General features: G+C 47.8%; 1 protein-coding gene across 1 annotated transcript in view; it reads left to right on the forward strand.

Annotated features, from left to right (window-relative positions):
* The window catches only part of LOC144142423 (uncharacterized), a 50,662-nt gene that overhangs the window by 13,120 nt on the left and 9,883 nt on the right, over positions 1–27,659 (forward strand). Inside the window, exons 4-12 of the mRNA XM_077673926.1 lie at positions 1,367–1,434; positions 4,869–4,912; positions 5,818–5,845; positions 7,609–11,651; positions 13,263–13,320; positions 15,517–15,666; positions 17,261–17,472; positions 18,646–18,752; positions 25,573–25,688. Of these exons, the coding sequence (XP_077530052.1) occupies positions 1,367–1,434; positions 4,869–4,912; positions 5,818–5,845; positions 7,609–11,651; positions 13,263–13,320; positions 15,517–15,666; positions 17,261–17,472; positions 18,646–18,752; positions 25,573–25,688 (4,826 nt within the window). The remainder of the gene's footprint in view (positions 1–1,366; positions 1,435–4,868; positions 4,913–5,817; positions 5,846–7,608; positions 11,652–13,262; positions 13,321–15,516; positions 15,667–17,260; positions 17,473–18,645; positions 18,753–25,572; positions 25,689–27,659) is intronic.

Here is a 27,659-nt window from a genome sequence, read left to right on the forward strand (position 1 = left end):
TGCCGCGGGAAACCCAAACGAACGCACGCAATGGTCCGAGAGCGAGACGTTCGCTCGGCGACAGCCTTTTTCAGGTCGCTCATCGCGGCGTCGTCCCCGCGCGCCGCCATGTTCGTGGACATATTGCGGTATGGATCATGGCGGATCTGCTTGTTATTTGTCTTGGCTTCGTATGACTTATTGCAACAAATTACGGCCTAAAAAGAGTGCGCATAACGCATGCTAAAGCATTTTAGATAGTTTTCTCAAAGTATAAACGCTTATCTGGATTACATCATCATTCCATGCAATTTCGAGTGCGCCAAGTATACTACCGATTGCCATTGACATCACACGTGAATGACATTTGGTTTGTTCGTGTAGCACCTATGCAGAAAACGAATGTCATTTGAAACGAATCTCATTCGTCTAAAATGACATTAGGTTGGCGCGTGTGACAGGGGTATTAATGGCACAGGGTCTAAGGCATTGTGCTGCTGAGCCCAAGGACCTGGGTTTGATTCGCGACCGTGGCAGCTGCTTTTCTGATCGAGGCCAAAGCGAAAATGCCCCTTGTGTCGAGACTTAAGCGCACGTTAAACAATCCCCCGGTGGCCAACATTAATCTGGACCTTTACCTTATTGCCCAGGTGTAGCTTTGCCTTTCAGAGGCCCAAAATCTAATCTAATCTAACCTTTCGGGGTGGGGCTTGAGCATGTGAGGGAGCACCCCATCTGATTTGCGCCACCTCCACCCGGTCACTTCTTTTCCCACTCCTTTTTTATTTCTACGCCAGCTTTCAGGTGTTAGCGTGGCAGCTGCTTCGAGATGCTGCCCTCCACACTGTGTGGATGTGCAGCTATGATTGTGGGTTGGCTCAGCAGCTGCGGCAAGTCGTGGTGTGCAGCAAAAGTAATGGCAGCATCTCCACTTCGTGGATGATGGCGAGGATGCAGAGTATGGGGACTCGAAATGACATTCGATTTGAGCCGTGAGTTGCACCTTGATTGCCGTGAGTTGCACCTAAATGAAACTGCAACTCACGGCTCAAATTGAATTTTGCTTGATTTTCGCTTGATGGTGGTGTGCGCACGGATGGATGCGGACGCACATTGGAAGGTCCTAAGGTACTCCGCACCGTTACAGGCGAGGGAGTAAGCCGTTTGACTCTCGGGTACTAACTCACGGTCGTAGCCCAATGGGTAAGACGACTGACACTAACTCTGTCTACTCTACCAGACACAAGCTCGAATCCTGCCGGTGCCCGTGCGATTTTTTGCGATTGTAAATGCGATGCGCACGTACGCGAACGGACATTGCACGGTCTTAAGGTACTCCGCACCTAAAAGTAATGGCCTGTCCCCTTTGTGTATTCCTGCCGTGTAGACGGGTGACGTGACCGAGCGACGACGGCAGTCCAAGAGGGTCAGCTTCTCCGACACGAACCAAATCAAGTGAGTCTCTCTTTCTCTCTCTCTCTCTCCATCCTCTGCCTCATTTAGCCTTCCTACCGCCAGAGATTCAGATGGACTTATGAAAACTGGCCTCGCGTTCTAACAGCGGGGAAAGAAGTTTTAACTGCTGTGATGATGCGGGCTGTGCTGAGATGCTGAAGAACTTTTAGAAGCAGAAACTTTGCTCTCTCTTCTCTGCATATTAGCTGATCATGGGATGGTCAGTCAAACGCCATGAAGTTTTTGACATAAACCTGGCATTGCAGGAAAAAAAGATTAGCTAGCAGCGTTGTTGGCCTTTGGTTTGCTGGCTACATTTTGGTATTATGCACAGTCTAACCTGTGGATGTCGAACTGATGTCGTCGTCGTCATCACCAGCCTGTCTACGCCCACTGCAGGGCAAAGGCCTCTCCCATTAATCTCCAATTATCCCGGTCCTGTGCTAACTGCGACCAATTTATCCCCGCAAACTTCTTGATCTCATCTGCCCACCTAACTTTCTGCTGCCCCTTGCCATGCTTGCCTTCCCTAGGGATCCACTCTGTTACCCTTAATGACCAACGGTTATCTTGCCTGCGCATTACATGCCCTGCCCACGTCCATTTCTTCTTCTTAATTTCTACTAATATGTCTTTAACACCAGTTTGCTCCCTGATCCACTCCACTCTCTTCTTGTCCCCTAATGTTACACCTATCATCTTCCGTTCCGTTGCGCGCTGAGTCGTTCTCAATTTAAGTTGAACCCTCTTAGTGAGCCTCCAAGTTTCTGCCCCGTAGGTGAGTACCGGTAAGACGCAGCTGTCATACACTTTCTTCTTCAGGGACAATGGTAGGCTGCCATTCGTTATCTGAGAATGCCTGCCGTATGCACTTCACCCCATTCTTATCCTAATTATCTCTGCCTCATGGTTGGGATCCGGAGTCACAACTTGGCCCAAGTACGAACTGATATCCTTGTACTTTATTCGGTAAATCAATTTAAAAAAAGCTGCATCCTCATTGCCGATTTCCTGTGATGTTTTGTATGATGTCAGCACGAGGTGACGAGTGGTTCTTACATTTGCAGTGTGACGAGCTCTTATAAACCTCGCTACTTCAGCAAGGGCTTGACGTAAGTCCACCAAATGGTCCCGCAAGTCCTTAACTCTTTCGTGACCTCGGGAAAATTGACCCTGATGAAGCTTATTAGAGCGTACTCTTGCTGAAAGGAAGGTGACATCTCCAGACATAGTGGTTGACGTGGGATTTTCCAATTTTTTTTTCCAATTGTATGAGCGGTGTCATTTTGCAGTGCTGTGCCGCGGAAGAGAGGTCATCGCGTCGTGCTCCCGAGGTTTTGTTGCACAGGTCGACCGAAAGAGGGGATTTTGTTCTCGTTGCAAGGGTTGAAGTAACGTTCCATGTACTTTTTTCATATGTGTGATCTAAAACTTCCTTGGCTTCACGTGTCTTCGAAGCGTGAGGTGTTGCAAACTAACGCCCTGGTGTGTGTGCCATCAGCGCGCAGTCACCTCCAAAGTCTCTAATGCTGGTAAAAACATGATTTCGACTTTAGGCTTGCTTGTAAGCCTCATTCCTTAGGTACCCATCTTGAGTAGATCAGCTCATAATAAGCACCATTTTTAACGTCAAAACTTGACTTGGACCCCAAGCTAATACGTCTCATCTCTAAAATAATGAATTCTGAGTAGATTAGTTTTCAGTAGGCACCGTTTTCAAGATTAGGATTCAAAAGTGCATGCAGGTATGTATGTGTCTTTCTGAGGGATGTCTGCCATCTGTGCTAAAGGGAAATGAAACTTCCTCAAACCTTTCACCTTAATTGGGTGTCTTCTCAGTGTCCTGTGCTTTAAAAAAGCGTTGCTGGTCATTGACCGTCACAGAGTGGAACATCGGCTCGTGATTTTTTGACGAGAATAGTTGATTTTTTGACGAGAATAGTTTGTGACGTCATGTGCGTTGACAGTGACGGTGTGTCCTTTGAGGTGCTCAATTGTCTCGTGCACTTCAGGGTCTGTACACTGCTTGGAGGTTAGGTGAATCTGTCGGAGTCCTCTGCCAGTGGGTCACGACAGGTGTGCGCGAACGGCAGTGCGCATTAAAACATTTCTTGCATTTGTAGGGACGGTAACATTGAATACTTGCTAGTGCAAGCTCTGTTGCACGAGTGTATGTACTTCAAATTTCCAAGCCAATGCAACGCGTGGGGGTCCGTTGCCACCTGGAATGTTCTACCGTAGAAACATGGGGGGAATTTAGAAATCGACCTTGTAATATGATGGCGTTGTTCCTTAGAGGCTGAAGTTTATTTTTCTTCTTACAGGGGACCTGAGCATGAGTAAGCGATTACTTTCTAATTACTGTTTTGATTTTGTACGAGGATGGCATGCACAGGAGTGGAACAGCTGCGCCATTAAAGGAGCCATGAAGAGAAAACACAAGTTTGGTTCATTCAAAAGATTGCCTCGTTAGAATCATACTGACACCACTTTTAAGGTAAACTTCGCTCAGATAAGCTACATAATTAGGAAAAAAGGGAGTGGCCATGCGACCCACTAGCTCATTTCCCGCAACAGAACCTATGATGTCATACCAGCCAGCTCTGTGATTGGCGGAAGCCGGCAAAAGCAAACGCAAATTAGGCAGAGCGTATAAGCTTGCCGACCGAGCCATTTGCGCTTAATTTTTGGGGCACATTCTTTTCAAAGCCCGAAAAATGGTGGGACAAACCGCGGAAGTTACGAAATCACACGTAAACATAGAAGTACCGATGCGTATACTGGTGTTAATACTGTGCGCACTATGCTTGGTTTAGCTGCACAGGACTGCGGGGCTTTGGGGTTGTCTCAGACGACACTGGCCGATTGACACAAGCAACGGTGTCTTACGTGACCATATTTGTTGAGCGAGCACTATGTTTCACGAAACGAGTATTTTCTCCCTGAACAAAAACAAGCCAGGTTTCAATACGGTCAAAAACAAACTGAAGGCGGAAAATGGCTTGCCACCATCTATGTTGACTAACAGTAAACGAGGCTCCGCAAACGACTGCAGAGCGGTCAGTTGTGCTGCAGTGGCTGCAATGGGAACAAATTAACTGTTCTCATCACTGATGTTCTCGGTGTCGAAATGACCAAGGGATGGAGCTGATTCAGCCGCTTGGAATAGCCTGCTATTAGCAGTGTGCTATCCTTCAACCATATATTGGCCACGTTGTTTGTCGGTCTCTGTGACTAAGATTGGTAGGCCATCACCAAGGTCGAATGTCTTCGCTTCCGACATCTGCCTAAATCTTTTGCCCACCTCCAACCAGAGCAGAGTTGCTACTTGTTAGTATACTTTGGTCTTGCTGCTTTCAAAAGGGGCAGTATCTACATGGTGGTGTAGTCTGGGTTCTCACCCTGTGCCTTTGTGATGCTGCGCTTCTTTTCAGGATCTTTGAGCGTGAACAGTCCGGAGAACTCGGCAGCAGCGCAGGTAAGGCCTCTTAAATGTCCGGTAGAAACGCTCAAAACAGGCGCTAAATTGTGCATTTTTTTTATTTTCGTCCAAAATGCGAAACTGTGGGAGGTGTTATAGGCTAGAGGAAGACTTCCTCTACCTTTGCGAGCAAGCAGCAATGGCAAGAGACGCCAAATTCTCAAAATCGAAAGTTGCTGATATACAGCACGTGTAGCACTTTCTTGAGTCACTGCAACTGAATAACATAGATTTTTTTACTAACCTCTCGTTCGAATTTTGCCTCGACCTTTTGCGAAGTTGTAGCTAAATGTACGAAGATAATTTTGCGGGCAAAATCTTGAAACAGAAATTGCGCGGAAAATGCGATTTTTCGACACGTATCTCCCGTTAATTGGGTTGTTCTTTTCCGCGAGGGCTCCAAGGCTCTTGAAAGGTGCGACTAAGCGCTCAGCAGTGGCTTAGATTTGTAGTTCTGCCGTCTCTAATAGAGCCCAGGGCCCAGCAAATGCTGTTTACGAGATACGCATAGGAGATACGCATAGGGTCAAGTTGCAATTGAGCAACTTTTTCCCGATTTCCCTTGATAAAGATTTGTATGTGCTTTACTGGAAATAAACTTTCAAACTTTCAATTCCCGGGTGTTCTAGAGTAGTCCACGGTATTTCACTATGTTGTCTACAGGGAATGAAATATGCATGGCTCCGAAACTCGGCTGTTTCTCTTTTTCGTGCACTCCCTTTTTGTAGTGTGGAGGTGTCGAGCTTTAATTACCTAAGATGCAATTGCCATGGTTGCAGACATATGCGTGAGGGGTACCCAGAACAGTCACTAAAATGTCTCTTTCGTGATGATGCAGTCACGTTTAACCAAGTGCCATCGGTAAATATGCATTGCGTGCGTGTTTTTCTTTTTTTTTTCAGACAATGCCGCTGCTCCCACTTTGTCTGGGTGAGTTGCTTTGCCTAACACATTGCCATGTATGGCTGTGTTGCACATGGTTAATTAAGCTAGATTTGGTTGTGTTGTAAGAGAAACCTGATATGCTATCTGCTTGCAGTCCACTTGTGGAAAAAGTCTACTTCTTCCTCACGCCCTTTTGGAAAAGCATTGCAGAGCAGAAGCTGGTTTCTGGTAGCCACAGAAACGATTAGGAAGAAAAAGTTATCATCTATGAAATGGAAGGAGTGTAACTTCTGGTTACGTCTGCGATATTCGTTTTAAATGTTTTTGCAGGTAAATTTTGGAATTTGCGAATGTTACAAAACTTGGATGGTGGGAGCATAAGTTTAGCTCGCGTCTGGGGTACCTTTTTTTTTTTTGAGCAAATGTGGTTAGCTTCACGGCCCCCCAAATTTTAGAACTCTGAATGCCATTGCTGCATTCCGCGCTTTGCACGTAACATAATGGCAGTGGCTTTGGGCTGGATAGAAATAAGCTGCCGGTATGCTAACTACTTGACAGTGGACGTGGCCTGAAGTACCAGCAATGCGGCCTGGTGAAACCTAGTAGAGAATTTGACTTGGTCAGTCGCGTGGCCAGTGATTTTATGCTTACTTCAGATGATGGACTTCGAACTTTGAATGCAGATCTATATTTGGCTGGGACTGGGCAACTTGCCTCAACTCTCACTGCTCGAGTGAAAACATAAGCTTTCCCGTTTCCTCATTTTTGCAATTTAGATGTTTTTGGTCTGTTGAGAAGTCACATAAAGATAGCATTACATCCACAGCTCCAGGGGTTTTTCACCGCCGTGAGTTTTTTGTGCCGTACACTTTCGTTCATTGCCTTATCGTTCTAAAATAGTTCTAATGTTTCAAAATTCAAGCACAGTTATTTCGAGTTAGAAGTTTCTAGTGATCTAAATTTTGCCTTTGCCTCAATTGCATCTGCTGTCGATGGGGCGACACCGCAGTTGACATCATTTGTTAGGTGTGAGCAAGTGATTTAATGGTCACTTTATTTTTTTGTGTGTAGTCCTTCTAGCAAGATTAAATCCAGCCTGTGTTAAACTTGGCATGTTTGTGACTTCCCTGTAGAAATCTTGACTGAATTAAAGTTGTGTGCTTTCGTTGTAGTGCCTTTGCATCACTTCAGTGGAACACGTGAAGCTGAAAAAAGCATTTAGAGCCCTTCTTCCACTGTGATTGATGGAAGGCCAGCCAAGCTGTATTGGTGGATAGCTATAGAGTTATGAATAGTGACCTACTGCATATTGATCGAATAAGCGCACGTAGACATGACTTCCTTAGAAGTAATTCTCAATTCTCATATAATTTGTTTTTAAAATAGTTACGGTAAAAATAGTTACAGCTGTTATGTGTAACCCTACTCTGTAAAAGGCCACTCATATTGACAGCAGCCAGGAATTCTCCATCTAAACTTCACTGGGAACAACTAATTATGACAAGTAAATGCAACTCTGTGGAATGGTAGCTGTCTTAGCAGGCGATTTCATTGTAATTTTTTTTTTCAAGAAAGCTACATTAGATTGAGAGCTACAAAGCATTTTGCACTAGTTCTGGAACGAACGTGCGCAATTCTTTGTCAAAGTGACTCGATAAATGCACGCAATTTCGGCTAGAACTGAGTGCAAGACAGCTTCTTCGCTGTAAAAAAAAAAGTGCGTCCAAAGGTGAATTTTTTTTTGTTCGTCAGCACTTTCCGCTCAAAACGTGTGACTGTGTTGTAATCTCTTCTCCATTCAAATGCAGCGCGGTTCCCGTCACTGCGGTTGACGACAACACCACGAAAAGGGAAGAGGCAGACCAGCTGCTGCCATTCCAGTGCAGCGCCCACGAGCAGAGCTTCTACCTAGAGGAAGCGGATGAAAACGACGACTGTTCTCCGCGCAAGAAGATCTCTCCATTGGAGGACGCACTGTCGTGCCTCATGTTCGGGCGGGGTTCCGCCCCAAACCGAACCACTCTTGCAGACGAAAACATGGACCTCACTGGAAACGGTGCTAGCTCTTCACCATCGACCTCCCCTCTGATTCGTTTGAACCGAACCACGCTGGCACACGAAAGCATAGAGCTCACCAACGCTGCCATCTCAGTCTGCGACACCGCCACCTCTCCGTTGCCTACCTCCCCTCGCATTCGCTGGAACCGAACCATGTTTGCCGTTGAAACCATGGAACTCACAAAAGCGGCCATGTCGATGTGTGACCAGAACATCTCCCTCGCACCCTCCCCTTCCCCCCTGAACTTGAATCTGACGAGGCGTGTTCACGAAACCATGGACTTCACCAGAGGTGCCATCTCGATCTGCGACGACCCTGCGGAACCAACGGGCACTCGTTTCTTCCCAAACCACCCGATGGAAATCACCGCCGCCGGTTTTTCACCGCGAGCGCCGCTGGCATTGCCTTCTGGCAAAGAAGCCACTTCCTACGGCCCCGACACCATGAATGTCACCTGCGTGGTGAGCGAGGAGTCTCCCTGTGGGGACAAGTTGCCGACGGGAAAAGACGGGGCTGTGTCAGCTCTTGAAGTTAACCGCGATGAATGCCTCTCTCCGCCCTTTGCTGAACCGACGGGCCTCCCAACGGGCATACTGCAAATGCTGTCCCAGAAGAACTCCAGTACGTCGTGGTGGGACGAGTCTCCTGAAAGGGAGGGAACGGCTGTTGAAGGCCGGTTGACGCCTACTCCTGCACCAGGCATTGAGACCCACTCTGAAGTGGCCACTTGGGAGGTGGAACAGGCAGCCAGTGAGATTCCAATGGCTGAAAGCACTTTGTCTGGTACGAACCTTGCTTCCAGTAAGCCTCACCAGATGACCTTGGCCACACAGTTGGGAGCGTTGAATTTGCAGGCTGCAGATGGGGAGGAAGGCGTGGCGGACTCTGGCAGTGGGCTTGAAACTGGAAAAAGTGAACCAGTCCCTTCCGAAGCCACTGCTTCTGTAGCAGGCGGGTCAACTCCGCACTGTCCTCCGGTTGAGACGGTTCTAGCGGCGGACGATGTGGGAACGTTGGAGGTTAACCGTTCAAAGTCAATTTCTGGTGTGCTTGAAGGTGCAAGCTCGGAAGTTGGCAACCGTTACTGTGGGGATGTTGTCAGCCTGGACGAGGCATCCTTCGGTAAAACGCAGCACGTGTCGGCCATGATGGACATGACGTGTGCCAGTTCGAGGCCAGTGTTCGCAGCGGATAAAACTGTTCCAGACCCCTCAAACCGGGAACTGGCTCCTACCACCATCATGCCACTGGACGACATGGAGGTGACCTGTGGGGTCACCAAGACGGTTGAGGGCCAAATGAGCATGACTTGTGCCGATATGACCGGTTTTGCCACCAACCTCCTGGATGCTACGTGTCCAAGTGCGGGACCTGGTGGAATGCTAGGTGTTGGTACTCCAACTCCCGCTTGTGCGAGTGACGATTTAGGCCGTGGCGTTGGTGCAGTGTCGGACACCTTAAACGCCGACACGGGGGTTGAAGAAAACGCAGCGTGCAGCCTCATCGAAGACCCGCGGTTCCGTCGCGCTGACATCTCGGCACTGCACAACACAGCAGTGGGACACGGTAGCAATGCAAACCTCACCGGTCATCTCCAGATTGAAGCAACCTTAACAAAGGTCCACCACTCGTTTGCAGTTTCAAGTTCGAGGCTGGCACCTGACATCGCGTCACCGACGAACAACTACGGCTTGGGAGTGGAGTCTCGAGACGTTCCACTGGCCAGCGAGGGCGAGTGTCCGTCCTTTCTGGAGGGCACCCCGAAACGTGGACACATGAACAGGATTTTAAGTCGCAGCGGAACACCGGCCAATTGCACTCCTGCAAGGCGTGGCAGTTCTGCAAGCAAGCGCGCTGGAACATCAACTTCGGGTGTTGTCGTGATGAGCTGTGAAGAAAGTGTCGCCCTCCAGCTTCTCGTCAGCCCCGCCAACAAGAGTGTCACCCGAGCGAGGACACCGACCCGGTCGAGCAACACTGCACCTCCGCCAAGTTCCAGTTGCCGCAGCGCTTCCCTCAAGAAGAGCGTCGGTAAAGCGCACAAGGCTCTCAACGACGCGCTGGACTCGACTGGGGCTGTCCCTCCTGGTTGGGATGTGTCTGCCCTTCTGGGCACGTCCGTCAGCTGCATGAGTTCAGTCCCCGCTGGGTTGGATGTGTCCGCTCTTCTCGCCACGTCGGCTCACAGCATCGGTTCGTCTAAGATTCTTGACGATGTCTTCTCTCCTGCAAGACGGAATGCGCAGGGAATGAACAGCTCGCATTCTGGTGCTGTTGGTGCTTTGAAACGTTGGGCGGGAGCCAGCCGGCAGGAAAGAGGCTCCAGTTCTTCACAAGTGCCAGACGAGCATGGCGGAGTAGCCAGGACAGTGTCAGACCTTGACAAGACCGGAGCTGAAACGGGGGCAAAGGACCAAGCTGACGCTCTGCCTCTGAAAGAGCGCGCGGGTGCAAAAAGTGCCAACAGTGCTGTCGGTAGTCACTCGCAAGACGCTGCTAGAACTTGCAGCACTGTCGACAAAGTTCATCCTACAAAACAAGCACTGGCCACCGAGGCAGTCGGTGCAAGGAACGACCAAATGCAAGATGCTGCCCTCGCCAACCCATCAACCTGTGACAGCAGTGCTTCTGTTTTGGAACCACAGCGCAAGAGCACAACGTTTGTTGCGAACGCGGGGCGCAACCAAAACAGCGCTACATTCGTTCTAGACCCCAAGGGACGACCTAGTGCCACATTTGTCATAAACGGCAAGACGCGGCCTAGCGAAACTTTCACAGTCGCTTCCGCGGAATCTGGCGTGCTGAGTAGTCGTGACAGCAGAAGCAGCGTGGATGCAGAACCCCTTCTCGCTGCATCGGGACTGAAGCCAGCATTGACAAGTTCATGCTCGCATTCAGAGCCAAGGCGGCACGAGCCAAATGGCAAAAGTGACCGCGGGAGCAACATCCAAAGCACAGTCACTCCGAGGTCCAGGAAGAGGCTGCAGTTCGCAGATGTCATTACGGGGTCCACCTTTCCTGAACACAGTGCGAGCCACGGCGGAGCGAGCGTTAATCGGACCAGGGAAGGGACGTTGACATCGGCTACAAAGCCGCGACAGCTTTTGGAACACAACGGATCTTCCAACTTGCAGCAGCCTCTCGGCAATCGGTCCGACGCAGCCGAAGAGCTGATGGACACCTCGGCACCAAGCTTTGTTCCGAGCAGCGACGAAGGGTCCATCCAGCAAAGCCTGCCTGCTTGTCCGAAAGACGCAAGAAGAGACGGTACAAATTTTGGCAGGCTGATGGCGTCGCTTCCAACGGAGCAGCGAGAGGGGTGTGGGGCTGACCTGGCAGAAAACAGTTCCGCATGCAGTGACAAGGCCATACCGACGGTTAACTTCTACTCTGCGTCCTCGTCATTTTCAGCGAGGAAGAGGGTCAAACCGTCGCCACCGTCACCACCTCGGACTAAGTCGGCACAGAAGGCTGCATCGACGTCAAAAAAACGGTCGGCAAAGGGTGCCCCAAAGCGCCATCTTCAGGCCACCCCGACGGCGGCGCACAAAAGGAGTAAGGGGTCGAAGGCAGTCCGCAGTAGCCATCGCAAGGAGCCCGTTCCCCGAAAGAGTACTCCAAAGACGTCAAGGCGGGCTCTAAAGTCACTCGAGCCAGAGCGTGCTGATGGTGCCACCAGCGAACGCAACGATGAGTCATTCTCGTATGGTGTCAGACTGCAGAGTGTTCCCTCGTCACCAGTGGAGAAAGCAGGCGGTTCGGAGGCCACACAGGCTAAGCAGGTGCCCAATGGTAAGCTTCTGGCTCACCACTGTTTAACGGTACAGCATGGTGTTGTTCTAGTTTACGCACTAGCTTGGTTTACATACACTGGGCTAGTGTACACGCAGCATGTTGTTGGCCTTTACACACAGTTTTTTCTTAAGGAATACTGTTAAACAGATAACTATGTCCCTGGCTTGTTACAGTGAGACACTCAAGGGAACCGGGGAAACATGTTTCTTGTAACCAAGGTCTTTTGTTACCAAAAATTCTAAAAACAGTGCGGCGTCGAACATGAACACTGTTATAAATCGCTTTCAAAGCATATTCAGACATTTCGACGATAAAATTCTCACTATGGCTTCAGAAAGTCATTAATAGTAGTTTTTAGGGACTGCAGATTGTATTAGCTTCCTTCCCAACTTTTGTAGGTAAAGCACTTCACTTTGCGAGGGGTCCCTGTTCTCAAAATACCGTTAAATTGCTCTTGGACTATTGCCAGCCTTAACTGCCAACACTTTCTGTCCTACAGTACCCTGCTCCTCTGGTTCATCCTCTAGGGCACCATTTACCTAATTAAGCGACGATCACATGATCTGTAGGCTCCTCAAACACACAAGGTCCACATCTGCAGACACAAACTCCTCAAAAGTTTCTGGAACCTCTGCGGTTGCTTGGTCCAAGCTTCATCTTCATGACAGTTTTCCACAAGGCCCCTCTTGTAAGGCCCCCTTTCATTGTGTGTCTCCTAATTAGTGAAGAATTTGCTCTAGGGACCCAAAAAAGTTGTCTTTGGTAACAGCGTCTCTTGTAACCATGTCTCTTGTATGCAATGTCGCTAACATGGTGAACATAGAAAAGCCAACCAAACCATTTTCAATTGTCTCTTATAACAGTGTCTCTTGTAACGGTCTCCTGTAAAGAGGTTCTACTGTATGGCCAACTCGAGTGTGTGGACAATTGCTGTTGCTGTGCCAGACAATAAGTGTTTCTTTCATTACGCGAGGGGCTTTTGGTGTGTTTGCAAAACCAGCCAGGTTAATCGAATGCCTGAATGGGAAATCGGTGTGAGGGGATTGCTTTGAAGGCTGCTTTGACTCAACCTCTCAAAAGGTTTTTTGCGTGTGCGACTTGTCAGAGCATCAGTGTGGGCTAGCTGGTTACGATTGTGAGACGTTACTTCTTAGCGCACAAGAGAACAGGATGGAAAACGAACACAGCGCTGTTTCACGAGGGGGAAGGGGGAGGGGGGAGTGTGCAACAGCATGCACGTAGATTATTTGACAGCTTGCATGAATGGTAAGCTGGAAAGTCGTTTCATTTCACCCGACACACCTGAATAGCGTAATTTGACGACAATTTCTTGTCGAAAGAAGTCTCCTGTGTCGCCCCGTCAATAATTTAGTCCTGTCTGTGCCGATGTTGCGGAAATCTGAGCATTATTGTCGGGCTAGTTTATTCCCGCTTGTAAAGAAAGAATGCTTTTAAAGAACATCAAGCAAGAAAATCTGGTTGTTGAGTTAGTTTGGGAGAGGATGGTTTGGTAGCTTTAGGATACAGCATTGGTGCACTCAAGTGGTTGCTTCCATCAAAATGACTTCCCACCCCCTTTCCCCCCCCCTTTTTGTAAATTCTTTGCAGACCCTGGAAGCCACAGAGCCACAGAAGTACCGGCTACCATGGAGCTTGAGGAAAAAGAGTACGGGAATTTGTGTTGTTGTGTTTCTTGTGCACGAGTACGACTTGTGCGTGTGTCTTCAGAAGCAAGCAGAGGGCCCTTCTTGTTTGACGGTGATCACGGGTCTTATGAACGCTGTGTTAGTCTCAGAATCGCAGCTGTTTCATAGGGCTAAGCCCATGCCAACGTCCGAGAGCTGCAGGTGGCTGCAGCATTTGGGAAGTTCTGTGAAGGGCCCAGGAAGGAGTAGGGGGATTGGCTTCTAGCCAATCCCACCTTGTGGCGGCCATTCTTGGTAATGTAGGGCTGATAGCAAAACCTGCATTTTGCTAGTCGGAAAAAAATGTCTGGACTTGCGTATGGTGAGGGGCTGTGATTATATATCAAGGGTCTTCATTGAATACACGACTTTTCAGTCTGACTCACTCTGAGTTACTGAAAAAAATGTTTCCTAAGCGTTGAGTTGGAAAAGTTCAAAATGAGAACTGGAACGATACAGGCGTAAAAAACTGCATATTTTCAATTTATTCTCAATTTATTTGTAGCCAGGTGTTTTTGTGGTACGTTTTAACACGAACTTTCCTTCCTTTTTTCATGCCTTGCGAGCTGTTCATGTGCTGTGGCAGACCAAGGTGCAAAAGTGGAAATGCTGGGACTGTGCAGGGTACACAAACTGAGCTGGGTACACACGATGTGTGTTTAAGAGGCTTCATTTGCAAGATGCTTGCTTACGTTTTGTACTCGATCAGCGTCGCACAGGACAAAAGTTGCATTCGTGAACACAGCATTGACTGCACAGTAATCCTAGCATCACTTGCGGACATTGTTTTGCTGACACTGTTCATTCGCAACGTTGGCTCATCGATGAGCATTGAAAATCGTGACCCAAGTGCCCTATGTTAAGGACACTTTTACAAAAAGAAAAAAGGCTGCCGTCTCATCTCGCGAAAGTGAATGTCCAGCGAAGCTATTTTAACCACTACACATGCGGGGGGGGGGGGGGGGGGGATGGCATGAACTGTTCCTCGTCATGTCGATGGGCTTGTCGTTTGCACTCGGCTTTTCTTGCGGCAAAGCCTTGCAGATGCCTTATCGTTGGTCGTGCTGTTTCGATGCTTGTTTTTCTTTTTTGTTTTGTCCCCCTCCCCCCTTTTTTTTTAAAGGAATACTGAGCTCTGTGCTGTATGTCTGATTAGCGTGGCACATGCACTTAGCGTCTCAGGACTGCTGGCTCCCGCTCGAGTTTTCTGTTTACGACACGAAATTTTCCGACCAACTAAAGGCTAACAGCTTCGCCGTAGAAAAAAATTTGATAGTCTATTCTGCAGTAAGAGGAACAGCATGCATATTGTGGATGTGCGGACATCATGGGCATAACCCCGTTCCCCAAGCTCAAAATAGCAGGGGATAATCAGGTCACTGAATCTGCCTGTTGCGACCACGGATAGTTATTGCTCACTCTCAAGCAATGCGCCAAGCTTGCACACTGCCTAGACGTTTGATCCCTCCACAACCTCTGCTTCTGTGTGCATTGCTGGGAGAATTTGCGGGACCTCATTGACAGAGAGTGGATTCCGTATTCCCCAGACCAAGGACGAGGGTTTGGTCTGGGCTGCAGTCTCTGCGTTTCAGACGGAGGTAAACAGCACGAACGCCCGTGTGTTCTAAATTTCGGCACACGTTAACGATCCCCGGGAGGTCGAAATTAATTCGGAGCCCTCCGCTATGGCGCAGGCCTCGTAGCCTGCAGGTGTAGCTTTGCCAGTGAAACGTCGTAGTTTTTAAAGCAAAGTTTTCAGCCTCCTACTGATGTCATGTGTAGTCCACCAGAAATGCTTTGCAGGAAAGCCAACTTTCTCTGGCGATGATGATGATCACAGGTGAAGGGAAGAAAAATGCACGGTTGAAGCAGTGTGGATTGGATTTGGAGAGGAATGCAAGGATGTGCAGTCTTGGGCAGAAAAGGCACCTTTTAAAAGTGTGACAACGGCGATGGTTGAACACTACGGAAAGCCAATCGGAAAGGACTTGAGAGCACAATTGCAGGGCGGTAAACTGTCCCGAGAAGAGACAGGTGCTCGCTTCTGGTTTGGTTTGGTTGGCGTTGGACTTGATTTTGGAGAGCTGCTTTGCTCTTTCCCCCGTTGCTGTCTTTTGGACAGAGGGGTGGTTGATTTACATCCCCCCCTTCGCCTTTGTGGCTTGCCTCATTAACAGGGACCCTGGCAAGGAGCTCTTTGACGACGTCGACCCTGAGCTGGACCTCACCGCCGGCATCGGCATCGAGGCCATCCTGGAGCGCCTCGACGATGCCAATGTCGAGGAGAGCCTCTACTGGAGCGTCCACCAGCTCCCCAAGGCTCTGCAGTGAGTGTTGTGAACGTAAACCGAGGAAGGGTTGAAGAGGGAAAGTTTCACTCGGTACTAGCGTGGGGACTGTTCCTTGTAAAAATATTTGTGTGTGTAGGGTTTAAAAGAAAAGGAGATGACAAATTACATGGGTGTCATGCCGAAATGGTTTGGCCTGTTCCGACGAGTGAGTCGTCAATTGGTGCATGAAAGGGGCCCTGAATGCAAAACTCAAATTTGGTTCATTGAGAAACACTGCTTTGTCCCAATGATAATGAGAGCAAGTTTGTCGCAAACTTCGAACAAGTGATGGAGATATTTAGAACGGGTGAAGCAGCAGTGACTTCTCAGCCGCTTGGCTATGTCTCTACGATGTCGCAGAATTGTTCTTCTTTGCTTGCTGCTTACTGACCAAAACCAACTCAAAGGAAGATGACAGGGCAATTTAGCGGGGCCTCCAGTTCCGCTTGGTCATATCACTTGAGTGCTAACACGCAGTTGAAACGCTGCTAGCTGTTTTAGTGCTCACCTGTATTTACGTCACTGTAGTGAAAAATTTGAAAGTTTTTTAGAATATTTTTCTTCAGTAACTTTTGGTGCATCGCACTTTTGCACCATAAGGAAATGCTATTAATGATAGAGGATGATAGGTCCAACGGCCTCCAAATATCAATATCGGGCTGCTTACATTGCTGCAAAGAACATGTCTTCCTGGCAGTGCACTTGTGTATGGTAGTTTAAGGGCTCATTTCATGGTTTTAAGGGACTCGTTGCACAGCCGAGTATGGTATGCTTATGCATGATCCAAAAATTCTGCAGTTTTTCGTCCTGTAGGAAAATGCTGTTAGCCTGTAGCGGTCTGTGGTCGGACCCTGCCTGACGGGGGTGTTCGGGATCAAATTTTGTGATTTTTTTTTTTTTCCACTGAAATGCGTGCACATTCTTTGTAAACATGGTGCACCATCTCTTGAGGGATAGTGGGTGCTATTTTTGTGTACATAATGTGCCATCTGTAGCAGAATAAGTGAACTTTTTTCTTCATGCAGCACAGTGTTCTGCACGGCCCTTCTGGAGCCCAGAACCTTGTCAGTTGGGCAGTGTTCGCTGAGAAGCACGACCCCTTTCTCAGCGCGTGCGTTTTATGCTGGTGCATTTAGAGAAAGAGGTGGTGACTGTATAGTGAAGAAGAGCCTCCATCATATAGTGATGACAGTGATTCAGCAGAAGTGACTGCTCAAATATCGGTAAAGGAGTTGCGTGCAAAGTGCAGTAGAAAAAATAAATACCCTGCGAGTTTTTCTTGCACGGTTCGTGTTTTTCTGTGCGGCGCCGGAAGCTGGCAAAATAGTTTTGAAGTATGAAGGCAGCCTGTTGAAGTACAGCCAGCCTGTTTTGAAGTATGAAGGCCCATGGGCCTTCATACTTTAAAGCATGCTGGCTGTACTGCCCCTGATCCGGTGTCTTCTCAGCAGTCCATTTGTGTTAGTGGCGAAGCTTACCTTAAAGGGGCTCGCTGTACAGCTGAGTACAGTGTGTGTACACATAATCCAACCATTCCATTCCCACTTGGTGTTTCCTGCACATTTCCTCTCTGCCTCTCCTCGATCTGCAGGGAGAAATGGCAGCTGCGAATAGTCGAAGCCGTGCCACACAAGGCAGTCTTCACGTTTGCCGGCGACCTGCTGGAAGTTGCCGTGACGTTAGGAGAGTTTGTCGAGGATCCTGGAGCTTGCACGGACGAGGCCGTGAAGGACGCGGCGTCTGGGAAAGTCCGACGACGGACCAAGCGCCTTGCAGCACTTGGCCTACGTGTCTGCCGCAACGGTAGGTGGATGTTTGCTGCATGGCTCGCCCTGGCAGAGTGTGCTGTGTTGCGTTGCTGGTGCCGGTAAACTTCGAACAACTTTGCTCGGGGGGGAAACTTGTCACTGGTCGGCTGTGGAATTCTTGTCCTCCTTGGAAGGCTACTTGCTGTGGTGGCTCAGCGGCCAAGACTATGTTACGGAGGTTGAGGTCCGAGTTTGTGATTCAGTTGTAAACTTTGTTTCTTTTCCTTTCTTCGCCAAACTTGCTTCTTTACGGCTTATTTCTGCGAAACTTGTTATAAGTAAAACCGTGTCTTATTCCAGCTGTATTTATGTACCTTGTCTGCTGTGCCTTGTAACAGCTTCCTGTGCCTTTGTCAAGCTGTTCAAGCAGCTTTTAGCCAGTTGATTCTGGGAGAAATAAACCTGAATTGAATTAAAATGTGCCCCTGTTTTTGGTGAGGGCAGTGTTTGTGATGTTTTTGCACATGCCCTAAACCTTTTAAGTTAACTTCAACCTTTTTGCAGCCGCACAAAAGCTCCCCTAGTTAGTGCATTGCGAACTCAACCAAAGCTTCCAGTTTTGTGGGAAACAGCTCTTTTTAAGGCAGTTGACATGACCATTGTTGTGTTTTAGCAGAGCTGGACGCTACAAAGACTACGCGTAGTGAAGATGAGGCTGACGACACTGTGGGTAAAAAATACACACGCTACTAGGTTCATCCTCATGTGTAGGCTTGTTTGGTTGTGAATTTTAGGAAAACAAGCAAAAAAAAAAGCTTTGTGCTTAAAATGAAATTTTTACCTGCCTGAAGACCTCATGAGCCACCATATTGATAACTGCAATAAAGCTTGCACTACCTGTTTTCTTTTTTTGTCTGTATGGCTATGGAGGTCTATGATTTAAAAAAAAAATACGCTGAAAACGTTTTTTTTGCAATAAATAAGTTGAATGAAAATGGGCTAAGCCCTTTATTATCGCATATAAAACTCAATCTTTTCTACTCGTAGCCAGTGCCAATGCCCGGGGATCGGTTAGTTGTAAGCGCGTGCAGTGCACTAGACAAGGTGGCTTGTTTGAGTACTTGTACATTTTTTTCCTGGCTTGTTTGTCGTCATGTTTTGTCTGTCCAAGACTTCCCCACAAGAAAAAAGTGCCACTTCTTTGGTTTTCCCTTTCTGCACTTTCCAGCAAAGTGTGGGCCCTTCAGCAAATTCCTGTGCCGTCGCCTGATCCAGCAGTACAGGTCGGGCGAGCTGCTTCTCCAGCGGTATCCCACCACAGACCTCTTGGGGGAGGTCAGTCTGGCATGGCTGCTTCTTAGCACAGCACTGCAGCTAAGCTGTCCGTGAATTTTGCTTCTCTGTCAGTAGAAACCCCGCTCGAGAGCAAGTTGCCTTGCGGCTGTTGTGAATGCTCGGCAGGAAAACAGCTGCAAACCTTAGCTTTATAAAAACTCGTCCCCCAAAGTTACATGCCAATCGGCCGCTAATACCATAGAGCTTCTCAATATCACCTAGAGCGGACAGTGTCGCTGCGATCGCACGCCGCCATGGGAATTGTGGGTACTGTGGGAATCTGATTGGGAGCAAGTGGGTGGTGCAAAGGGCTATGGATTAGGCTTCTCGGCTCCGAAGCGCTTGTTAGTTCTGTTTTCGGTATGCTTTTCCGTTTTCGGGATGCCAATTTCTGGCATTCAATGGCTATCACAGATGTGTCTAAATTACAGCGTGATTAGCACTTATTGCATGTGCTGGCGTTAGCATCGAGTTTCTTGAGGGGGGACACTGGTCTTGAGAAAATTTTTATTTTTTAACCTATGTGCTTGAAATTTACACATTGAGTGTATTTCAATATCCTGAGCACAAATATGCAGTCAGTTTTTATCTATGTGGCGTAAGTTCAGAGTTGTGCAACATGTTATGTCATGCCATTTCGGGCAAATATTTCATTATCTCTTTGTGAGATACTCTAATACTTTTTATCCTTTTGCGCTCTTGAAATACATGGGAGTGCAACTATACCATAGAAGCAATTTTAGCATTGTTCTACAAGCATTGTAAACTTAACTGTCAGGTCATCAATTGCCAATATTTTCGGAAAACAAACTGCATAAAAAATAGTGCTAGCAAAACTAAATTCTATGCTTTTCTGGCTTTATTGCACCGTTCAGTTCATTGGCTTTCAAACACATCAAAAATGATACAAATCTAACCAGTACACCTCAAGATATTGTACCCAACAGTTGACCTCATGGGGGAAAAAAATGGTTCTGAGAAAACAGGGCGTGAAGTTTGGGAACGTAGGCAAAAAATAGTCATTTAGGCGACTTCAAAGGGTGACAGTGTTGTAAATACTTATGCTACGGCTCTAATATTTTGCAGGTACATTCTTTGGGGCCTGTAGACTGCAAATAAAATTAATACGAAAAATTGTTTTTTTGGGGCAAATTTTTGGTCCTCAAGACCAGGTGACCACATGCAGTGACGGCGACCAGCAACGCTGTAAACGTAACTCAAAAGGTACAACAGCAGAGTGTACTGGGTGACAGCGACAAGCGAAAAAAATTAATACACTGCCGCCAGTGTCCTCTGTCGTCGTCGCTCTTCGCTGCAGTTCACTGTATCGCCGCTGCCGCTCACTTGTGGGCTGCTTCTGGCCGGCAAAAAGCGAGCGACGGTCCCAGCGGCCTGTTATACTGCTTTATACCGCTTGCTGCCGCCCGCACCACAGCCACTAAATAAGCTATGATAGCCCACACTATCCATTTTCTGCACACATTCAATTGCGATTTTCGCGTCACTCGTCGCCGTCGCTGCGTTTACTTACCCCTTGAAGCATGCACTGCCTTGGGCAGGCGCAATGAGCCAACATACATAGCTACTTGACAAGCCAGCATTTAGTTGCCATTTAAAGCATTCATGCAATTTATAATGCTTTGCGCGCGTGCTTGAAGACTTACTTGCGGTAATAGGCTTCGCCTCTAAGTTTATTTATATCTGCTTGGACAAAACAAATAAATGCGACGTGATTACATCATTCTTGCATCTCTATGTTGCATCTTCTTCGCCTGCCAAAACGCGTAGCATACGATAATAATACTGTATTGAGAGGAAGCAAGAACACAGTTTAAGACAATCTAAATTTTTTTTTTCAGCTAAGTATACAAAAATTTATAAAAAACCTCACCCAGTTTGGAGTATGTAATAATTTGAAAATATATCCGGGACGGCCTGCTGTATCTGGCGGCGTGAGCCAAAGGCAGGACTTGTGTTTTTTTTTTTTCTTTGTAACCCCCAAGTTTGTTTCGCAACATAAGTCGTCTAACACAGTGTCTTATACAAAATAAAATGTGTTAACAGCGGCACTTTTGGCAGCAATTTTGTAAGACAAAAACTCAATTTGCGTAGCCACAAAGTGGTTGCCGGCCCTGCCACGCCGGACTTCTGGCCGAACTACACATTATGGCGGCACCCATGGAGGTGTAGAGCACTTTCGCCGAATCGCGTTGACGCTAGCGCCAGATTCTGCTCTAGGTGAGCTAGTGAGAAACTCTATGGCTAATGCGACTCTATCGTTATGCTGAACTTCATTTACTGGTCGTTAGTAGTTAGTCCACAGTGGAGTTGTAAACACTTTCACATGGCTGTCTATGGGAGGAGTACGGTTACGGAAAACGGCTGCAAGTGTTGTTTTCTTGAAACTATCCCAAAACAAATTGCATGCCGATTGGCCGCCAAGACGACTCTATCATTATGCCCAGTTTCTGTCACTTGTGTTGATTGGTTTGTTTGCAGTGAAGTCGTGAACATTATAGAATTTTCATCCGTTGTCAATACAGGGAGAGTGGTTATGGAAAACAGCTGTAACTCTTGCTTTTCCGAACTGTCGCGAAACAAATTGCGCGAGAAGTGGCCGCTAAGGCGACCATAACATTACAGGTAACACCACATACATAACTCCATGCAGTTATTCACCAATACAGCATTGCTAGTCTTTCCATCTTCACGGTAATGGAAGGACTCTTAAAGTTTTGTCTTCCTGGCAGGGACTATTTTGTATCTTGTGTGTAAAGAAAGTGGTTAACCTTTAAACGTGGTGGGCAGCAATTGCAAGCGGTAGCCATCCTCAACAGTAGTTGTGATAGACTTGAGTGTTAAGTATACAGCTTGCTTATTTCAGTAACACTGCTAGTAGCGATAAAAGAAACACCTGTTTCATTTTGTACGGGTAATTGCTTCATAACAGAGAAAAGAAATACAGTTAAACCTCGATATAACGAAGTCGTACTTGGGGCCGCAAATTTCGTTAAATCGAGAATTTCGTAAAATCGAGGTTTCGATTTTACAGTTCATTTAACCAGTTATTGGGGTTTTAACACTTTGGCCCTCGCCAGGCAACAACTGCTATGTAGTTACCTCTCCAATTAAAGCGAAATTTGTACTAAAACTGGCCGCGAAAATTGTGTGAATTAAGAGTTTCAACACTTGGGCAATGGAATTCGGATAGCCGACGGTAGTTCATGTGTCATCGTAAAACCGGTGCTTTTTCCGCAACGCCTCATTAAATATGATAGCAGACTAGGTTTCCACTTTTTCTTTTTTCATTTCGGTCACTACTAAATGCCGCTGTTAGTCAATTGAACCCGCGTCCATGTCCCGTGAACTTCACCCCGCCGAGGTGCTCGTTCGAAGTTGCGCCTCTTTTCGTCCATTCAGTGGTAGGCTTAGGCGCGGCGGGCCAATAGCGGAAGGCTGCTATGAAACTTTCGAAAGACTTTTTTTCATGTACAAGGGCTCCGCAGTATGGGCGCGTGATTCAACCACAACACTCGAGATAAAACCATGATTGCGAGTTGAGCGGAGTACACGCGGACCGCTTCACTGTGTGGAGCAGTGCTTACGTGATCCGGAAAGCGGAAAGCTTACATTAAAAATCTTCCGGCCAAATTCGATTAAGCAATTACTTTTATGCCCACTGAGCCCTTACGAAACTGATTTCTCCGCACCGCAGCTGTCTAATGAACGCTGGTGAAATGAAGATGACCACGTTCAAAGAGAGCAATTTATTGCCACCAGCACTCGATGTTCAAGCCGTAGTGAAGAAGTCCGTAAGCAGTGCTTGGCGTTTCTTGACCAGGGCGGGCTTTACGTGACGCTCGTATGCTGACAGCGCTAACAAGGTCTTAAACATTCGTGTGCACCTGCGTGCCTCCGCAGAACATCGATGGCATCCATCACACTCGGTGGCTGTCAGTTTCACCGAGCTTCCTCAGGCTCTTGTTCGGAACACTTTTCTTTCTCTTGGAGTGCTCATGCTGCTTACAAGACTCACCTAACGATGCACGAACAAAATATTAATTTGGTTATCAGCGAGCACAACCTAGCGCAGCAGCACCGTGAGCAATGACGCGTAGAAAAAAAAAAAGCTTGAAGTAGGCTTCGGTAGCCTAAGCATAGAGGGCGCTGGCGTAGGCAACGATGGAGACGTCAAAATAGTGGGTGCACTATTAAACCGTCTATGACCGCTAGCGGTTTGTGCAGCTTCGTTCTTCACTTTTAATTGTTGTTAACCGTAGATTTCACCGCTTTTCTTTCATTTTAGCCTTCAAGAGTCAATTTGAGTACTGAATTTTTTCAATGTAGGGCCTGAGAGGCAAAATAAAACGTGCCTCGACCGGAATTTCGTTCTTCCTTTCTTGCCGTGACTTCGTTAAATCGAAAGCGCCGCACAAAATTACTTCGTAAAATCGAGACAAAAATACATGCATTTAGCAAAATTTTGCTAGAAAACTTGAAAAAATTCGTTATATCGCGAATTTCGTTAAATCGAGGTTCGTTATATCGAGGTACAACTGTAATGCTGGATGGGACAGTTAAACCAACTGGTTATATTTAGTTGTGGAGCAGTGTATGAAGCATGCTGTGTTACCCTTTGCCGCAAGGGTGGGGGAAACAGCTATGGGTTTTTTTTTTTTTTTTTTTTTTGTCTCCTTGTGTTTTTAACAGGACCCGGAACATGAACTGGGCCCTTTCAGTTAGTCTTCTGATTACTAGGTTGTGTGTGTGTGTACCAGCCTTGAAAAATTTGAAGGCAAGGTTAACATTGCTTAAGTACCAGTTTTGACAACAACATAGGTATAGTGAGAGAAGCTTTGGTTCGGCCTAGAGCACTGTACGGGCCCGGGCCGGCCCGAAAGCCCGGGCCCGACCCGGCCCGCGGGCCGGGGCGGGCCGCCCGAAGTCGATTATCGGCGGGCCCGGGCCGGGCTCTGGCTCGACGCCGTGGGCCCGGCCGGGCTCGGGCTTGAATTCATAGGCACGGCCGTTAATAGGTCCGACGTGAAGTGTAGGAAAGAGCATCAAAATGAATATTCTTGGTTTATTGTTGCGCGCTTCTTGCTGTTATTTGTACTTATTGTTTTAAAAACGTGTTAAAAAATTAAAAAAAGAAATTTTAATGACATTTCTTCTACTGCATCAAGTTTTTATATTTTGGTGTATAACATACCAAAGATACGATTACAAGGAATGCCCAAGAGGGAAATGAATTAATTCAGATATCCTGGAGCTTTGCACCTATGTATATGTATGTACACGTGTGTTTTAGATGTCGCACCAATCAAAATGCGGCTGCCGTGGCCGGGAATCAAACTCGCGTGCCAGAGAAACACCAACGCTTAACAACCACTGCAGGTGAAGTATTTCAACGCGCGTACATACTCGTTGATTCAAATGCTGATAAAAAAATTTCAGCAATACCAACTTGTGGCCTAGACAACCACGTGAAGTTGCCAAGAGTCTGGTAATCAAAGGTGATAATGTCTCTCCTGCAAGAATACGAGCTATTATTACGCCGATGTGGCGTGAACTGCAGACGGTGAAAGCTAAACTACGTGCACTTTTAAACCCTTATTTGTTGCGTTTCAGTTCATGACGTGCTTGTACAGACTAGATGCTCCGTCTGACCGCCCGGAATATAATAAACAAACTTTCTTCAGCGTCAAAGACCGGGCCTTGTCACACACGCGCGGGCCATCTATAGGCCAAAAAATAAATTACCGGGCCGGGCCGGGCCTGGGTTTGAGATGGCGGGCCCGGGCCGGGCTCGGGCCAGGCTCACTTATGAATTCCCGGGCCCGGACCGGGCTCGGGCTAGGTGTTACGGGTTCGGGTTGGGCTCGGGCTTCGCGAAGCGGGCTCGGGCCGGGCTCGGGCCTTAAAATCAGGCCCGTGCAGTGCTCTAGTTCGGCCCTTATAGCATTGGCTCTGTCTAATCTGTGCTGTTTCCTGTCAGTATCTGCCTGAATTGGTTTTGTAAGTGTGATGTTTGACGAGGCTCTGAATAGAAGAGAAGAAGCATGATTGGTGATGGCTTAGCATTTTTGCCACGCATTTATGTCTACATTGTGGAACTTGATAGTGGGCTAGGACATCTTTGAAATAGGCTGCAAGTAGCTTGACAGGTTAATTGTAACAAGCGTTGAGTTTAGAAACGTGCGAGATGAACATTGCTGTAATGAGCGAGGGAAACTGAGCAAACTTGGTTTGTGTGACTAGCTTGCGAGTTTTAAGAAATTGTTTGCAGTTTTCCAGTAGTAGTGAAACATGTAGTTCTCGCTTTTTAGTTTCCTCAATTGGCACCCTGTCGACACCTCTTGGATGGATCTTCAGCACTGGGAATATTTGTATACACCGGTACAAAGACTGCACCTCAATTTTCCCGCTTTGCCACGGCCCATGTGGTGCTTAGCATCATGTTCCATATGCATGTTCCATTTATGGTTCCACCAGCTCTTGTTCACTGACAGCATTCAAAAATTTTGCAGCACCCACGTTCTGGGGGGGCATTTGGGTAAAGCAAAATAAGCAAAGTGCGGACGGCAGTTGCTTTTAGTGCATCAACCACCACTGCAAGCCCACCAATGCTGCTCACTGGCTGGCTTTGCTCTGCATGGCTAGAAGACGGCTGTTGTTTTGCAGCGCAGTTCCAACCTGCCTCCTTCTCTGTTTGAGATATTCTCGAGGAGCTCTGGGTTGGGTTGTGTGGCCCTGCCCGGGGTGTGCGTTGACGTTATTTCCCCTGAAAGTGCGTTTCTTTCCCTTTTCTTGGTGGCAGATGCTGGGCGAGGTGGGCGGACACTTCGTGCGGCACCGGGACCTGAGCCACGACATCAGGCGGGCCACTCGCGGCCCGGGCAGGTTCTACGTCTACACCTTCAGCAATGACTCTGTGTGAGTTGGATGGAGGAGGAGGAAGGGGGCCGTGCGCTCCTTTTGAAAAGGGGGGAGCTCTGGTGGACTGCACTTGTTTGTGTATCTCTGAGGGAGAATGGGGAAAAAGGTGTCGGCACTCGAGGAGAAACATGCCGTCACTGCAGCTTTGATGGCTTCTTTGGTCCTTTCTTTCATTGTGAGCACAAATATGCTGGAAAACAGTGCAATGAGGGAGGGGACTGTGAAAAAAGCAAACACGCGTGTTTGTCTTTTTCACAGTCCCGTCTTCATGCTGTGTGCCACTATGTTCCCTTCATACCAACTACCCAACGTAGCACCGCAGGAAAGATGTCCTGTCAGCTTCATTGTAGCTGGATTTGACTGTTCCAGGGGCCTACAATGCCTGGCATGGTGACCACGTGGCTAAACGTGTGGTTGCTCCGCACAGTATGGCTGCACTTTAAATGAGGAAGGGACTGGCACTTGCAGTGGCGTAAATCCAGAAAAATCACAAGGGGGGACACACGTACATCTTGCCAAGGCGGCCATTTTGTTTTGTGCTTTATTTTCATTTATATACAAATTACTATTGTCATTTGAATTAAAATAAGAAAAACGAGCATGCTTTCATACCTCACGTAATTGCACTGTGCTATGGCAGACTTTAAAAAAAAAGATCAATAAGAAATACTCTGTACAATATGAGTACTGATCACCTATGACATGTTTCCTAGCTTTCGACACTTCTAGAGGGTCCAAAAACGAGAGCGCGATTTTTGCACGCATTGACAAAGTTTTTCAACATCCCTGGCAACGTTATGAGGTCTATAATGTCTTGATGAACGTGTGCCAAAGCCATGTAGTTGAGGCGTTCCTCCCCCATCGTACTACGCAGCCATGTTTTCAGTCTTCTCAAGGCACTGAACGATCTCTCTGCTTCACAGGAAGAGACCGGCATCACTAAGATAATCCTGAGAACACTCTCCACTTCCTTGAAATACTGGCGGGTGGACGTGTGCATGTTCCGGAGTACTGCTGCCACGTCGTTGACGGACTTGAGGTTGCAGTGTTCTTCGTGCAACAAGCGCACGCGAGACACGACTTTACCGATATCGATGCTCTTGTATCGTCGGATCACGTCCAAATCTGCTTCTGATGACCCGTTCAGAAGGACAAGTTCCAGTGCCCTGTACGTCACGATGAATCTCAAGGGGGGGGGGGGGGGGGGGGGGGGGACACTTGCAAGGGGTGTCCCCCCCAGCCCGAACACAAGGGGGGTCAGGACCCCCCTGACCCCCCCATGATTTACGCCACTGGGCACTTGTGTACTGTAGAGTGTGTATAGGTGGTATTCATTGAAAAGTTTAGCTGTCAATTCCTTCACTTGGCAACAGTGGAAATGGCCACGGACACGGCGCCGCTTGCGCCACAGGAGGAAAAAAAAAAGCACGCGTCGTCTGCTCTGTTTCAACCCAATTCTCAACGGTGGTGTCAACAACAGAGATGTTATTAATCGCACTAACATTGGACTCGAGGCAATACTTTGCGTTCGGTGGGGTTGAGTTTGGAACGTCCAACCCAAATCGTGTGCTTAGCACGGACAAGTGCTGTCATACCGCTGAGCCCAACGTAGCCAGGGACGTCGCACTCACATGGTTGCCTGCATGCATACCTCGCCAGTGAATACAAGCTATACTGCAAAGCGCACTTTAATTACCACTAATCCCCCCCCCCCCCCGCCCCCCCAATTCTTGTAAAACTGTTTTCATGTAGTCCAAGGGCAGATTTGGCGGGTTAAATGCAGGCGGGCATGGACAGAATCTGTGAAATTGCTTCTAGTAAATGGAGAAGCCAGTTTCGGAGCGCACGTCTTTTACAGTGGAGCTGTTATAGGCTAGGTTGACGAAAGCTGCGTTGCATCTATTGGGTTGCATCGACAAAGAACCATACGTGCTTGCTCCACTCTGAGCTAGTGTGAGGTGCTCTGTA

This window comes from Haemaphysalis longicornis, unplaced genomic scaffold, assembly GCF_048455015.1.
Source record: "Haemaphysalis longicornis isolate Haplotype H1 unplaced genomic scaffold, Haemaphysalis longicornis Haplotype H1 scaffold_6, whole genome shotgun sequence".
Classification (NCBI taxonomy): domain Eukaryota; kingdom Metazoa; phylum Arthropoda; class Arachnida; order Ixodida; family Ixodidae; genus Haemaphysalis; species Haemaphysalis longicornis.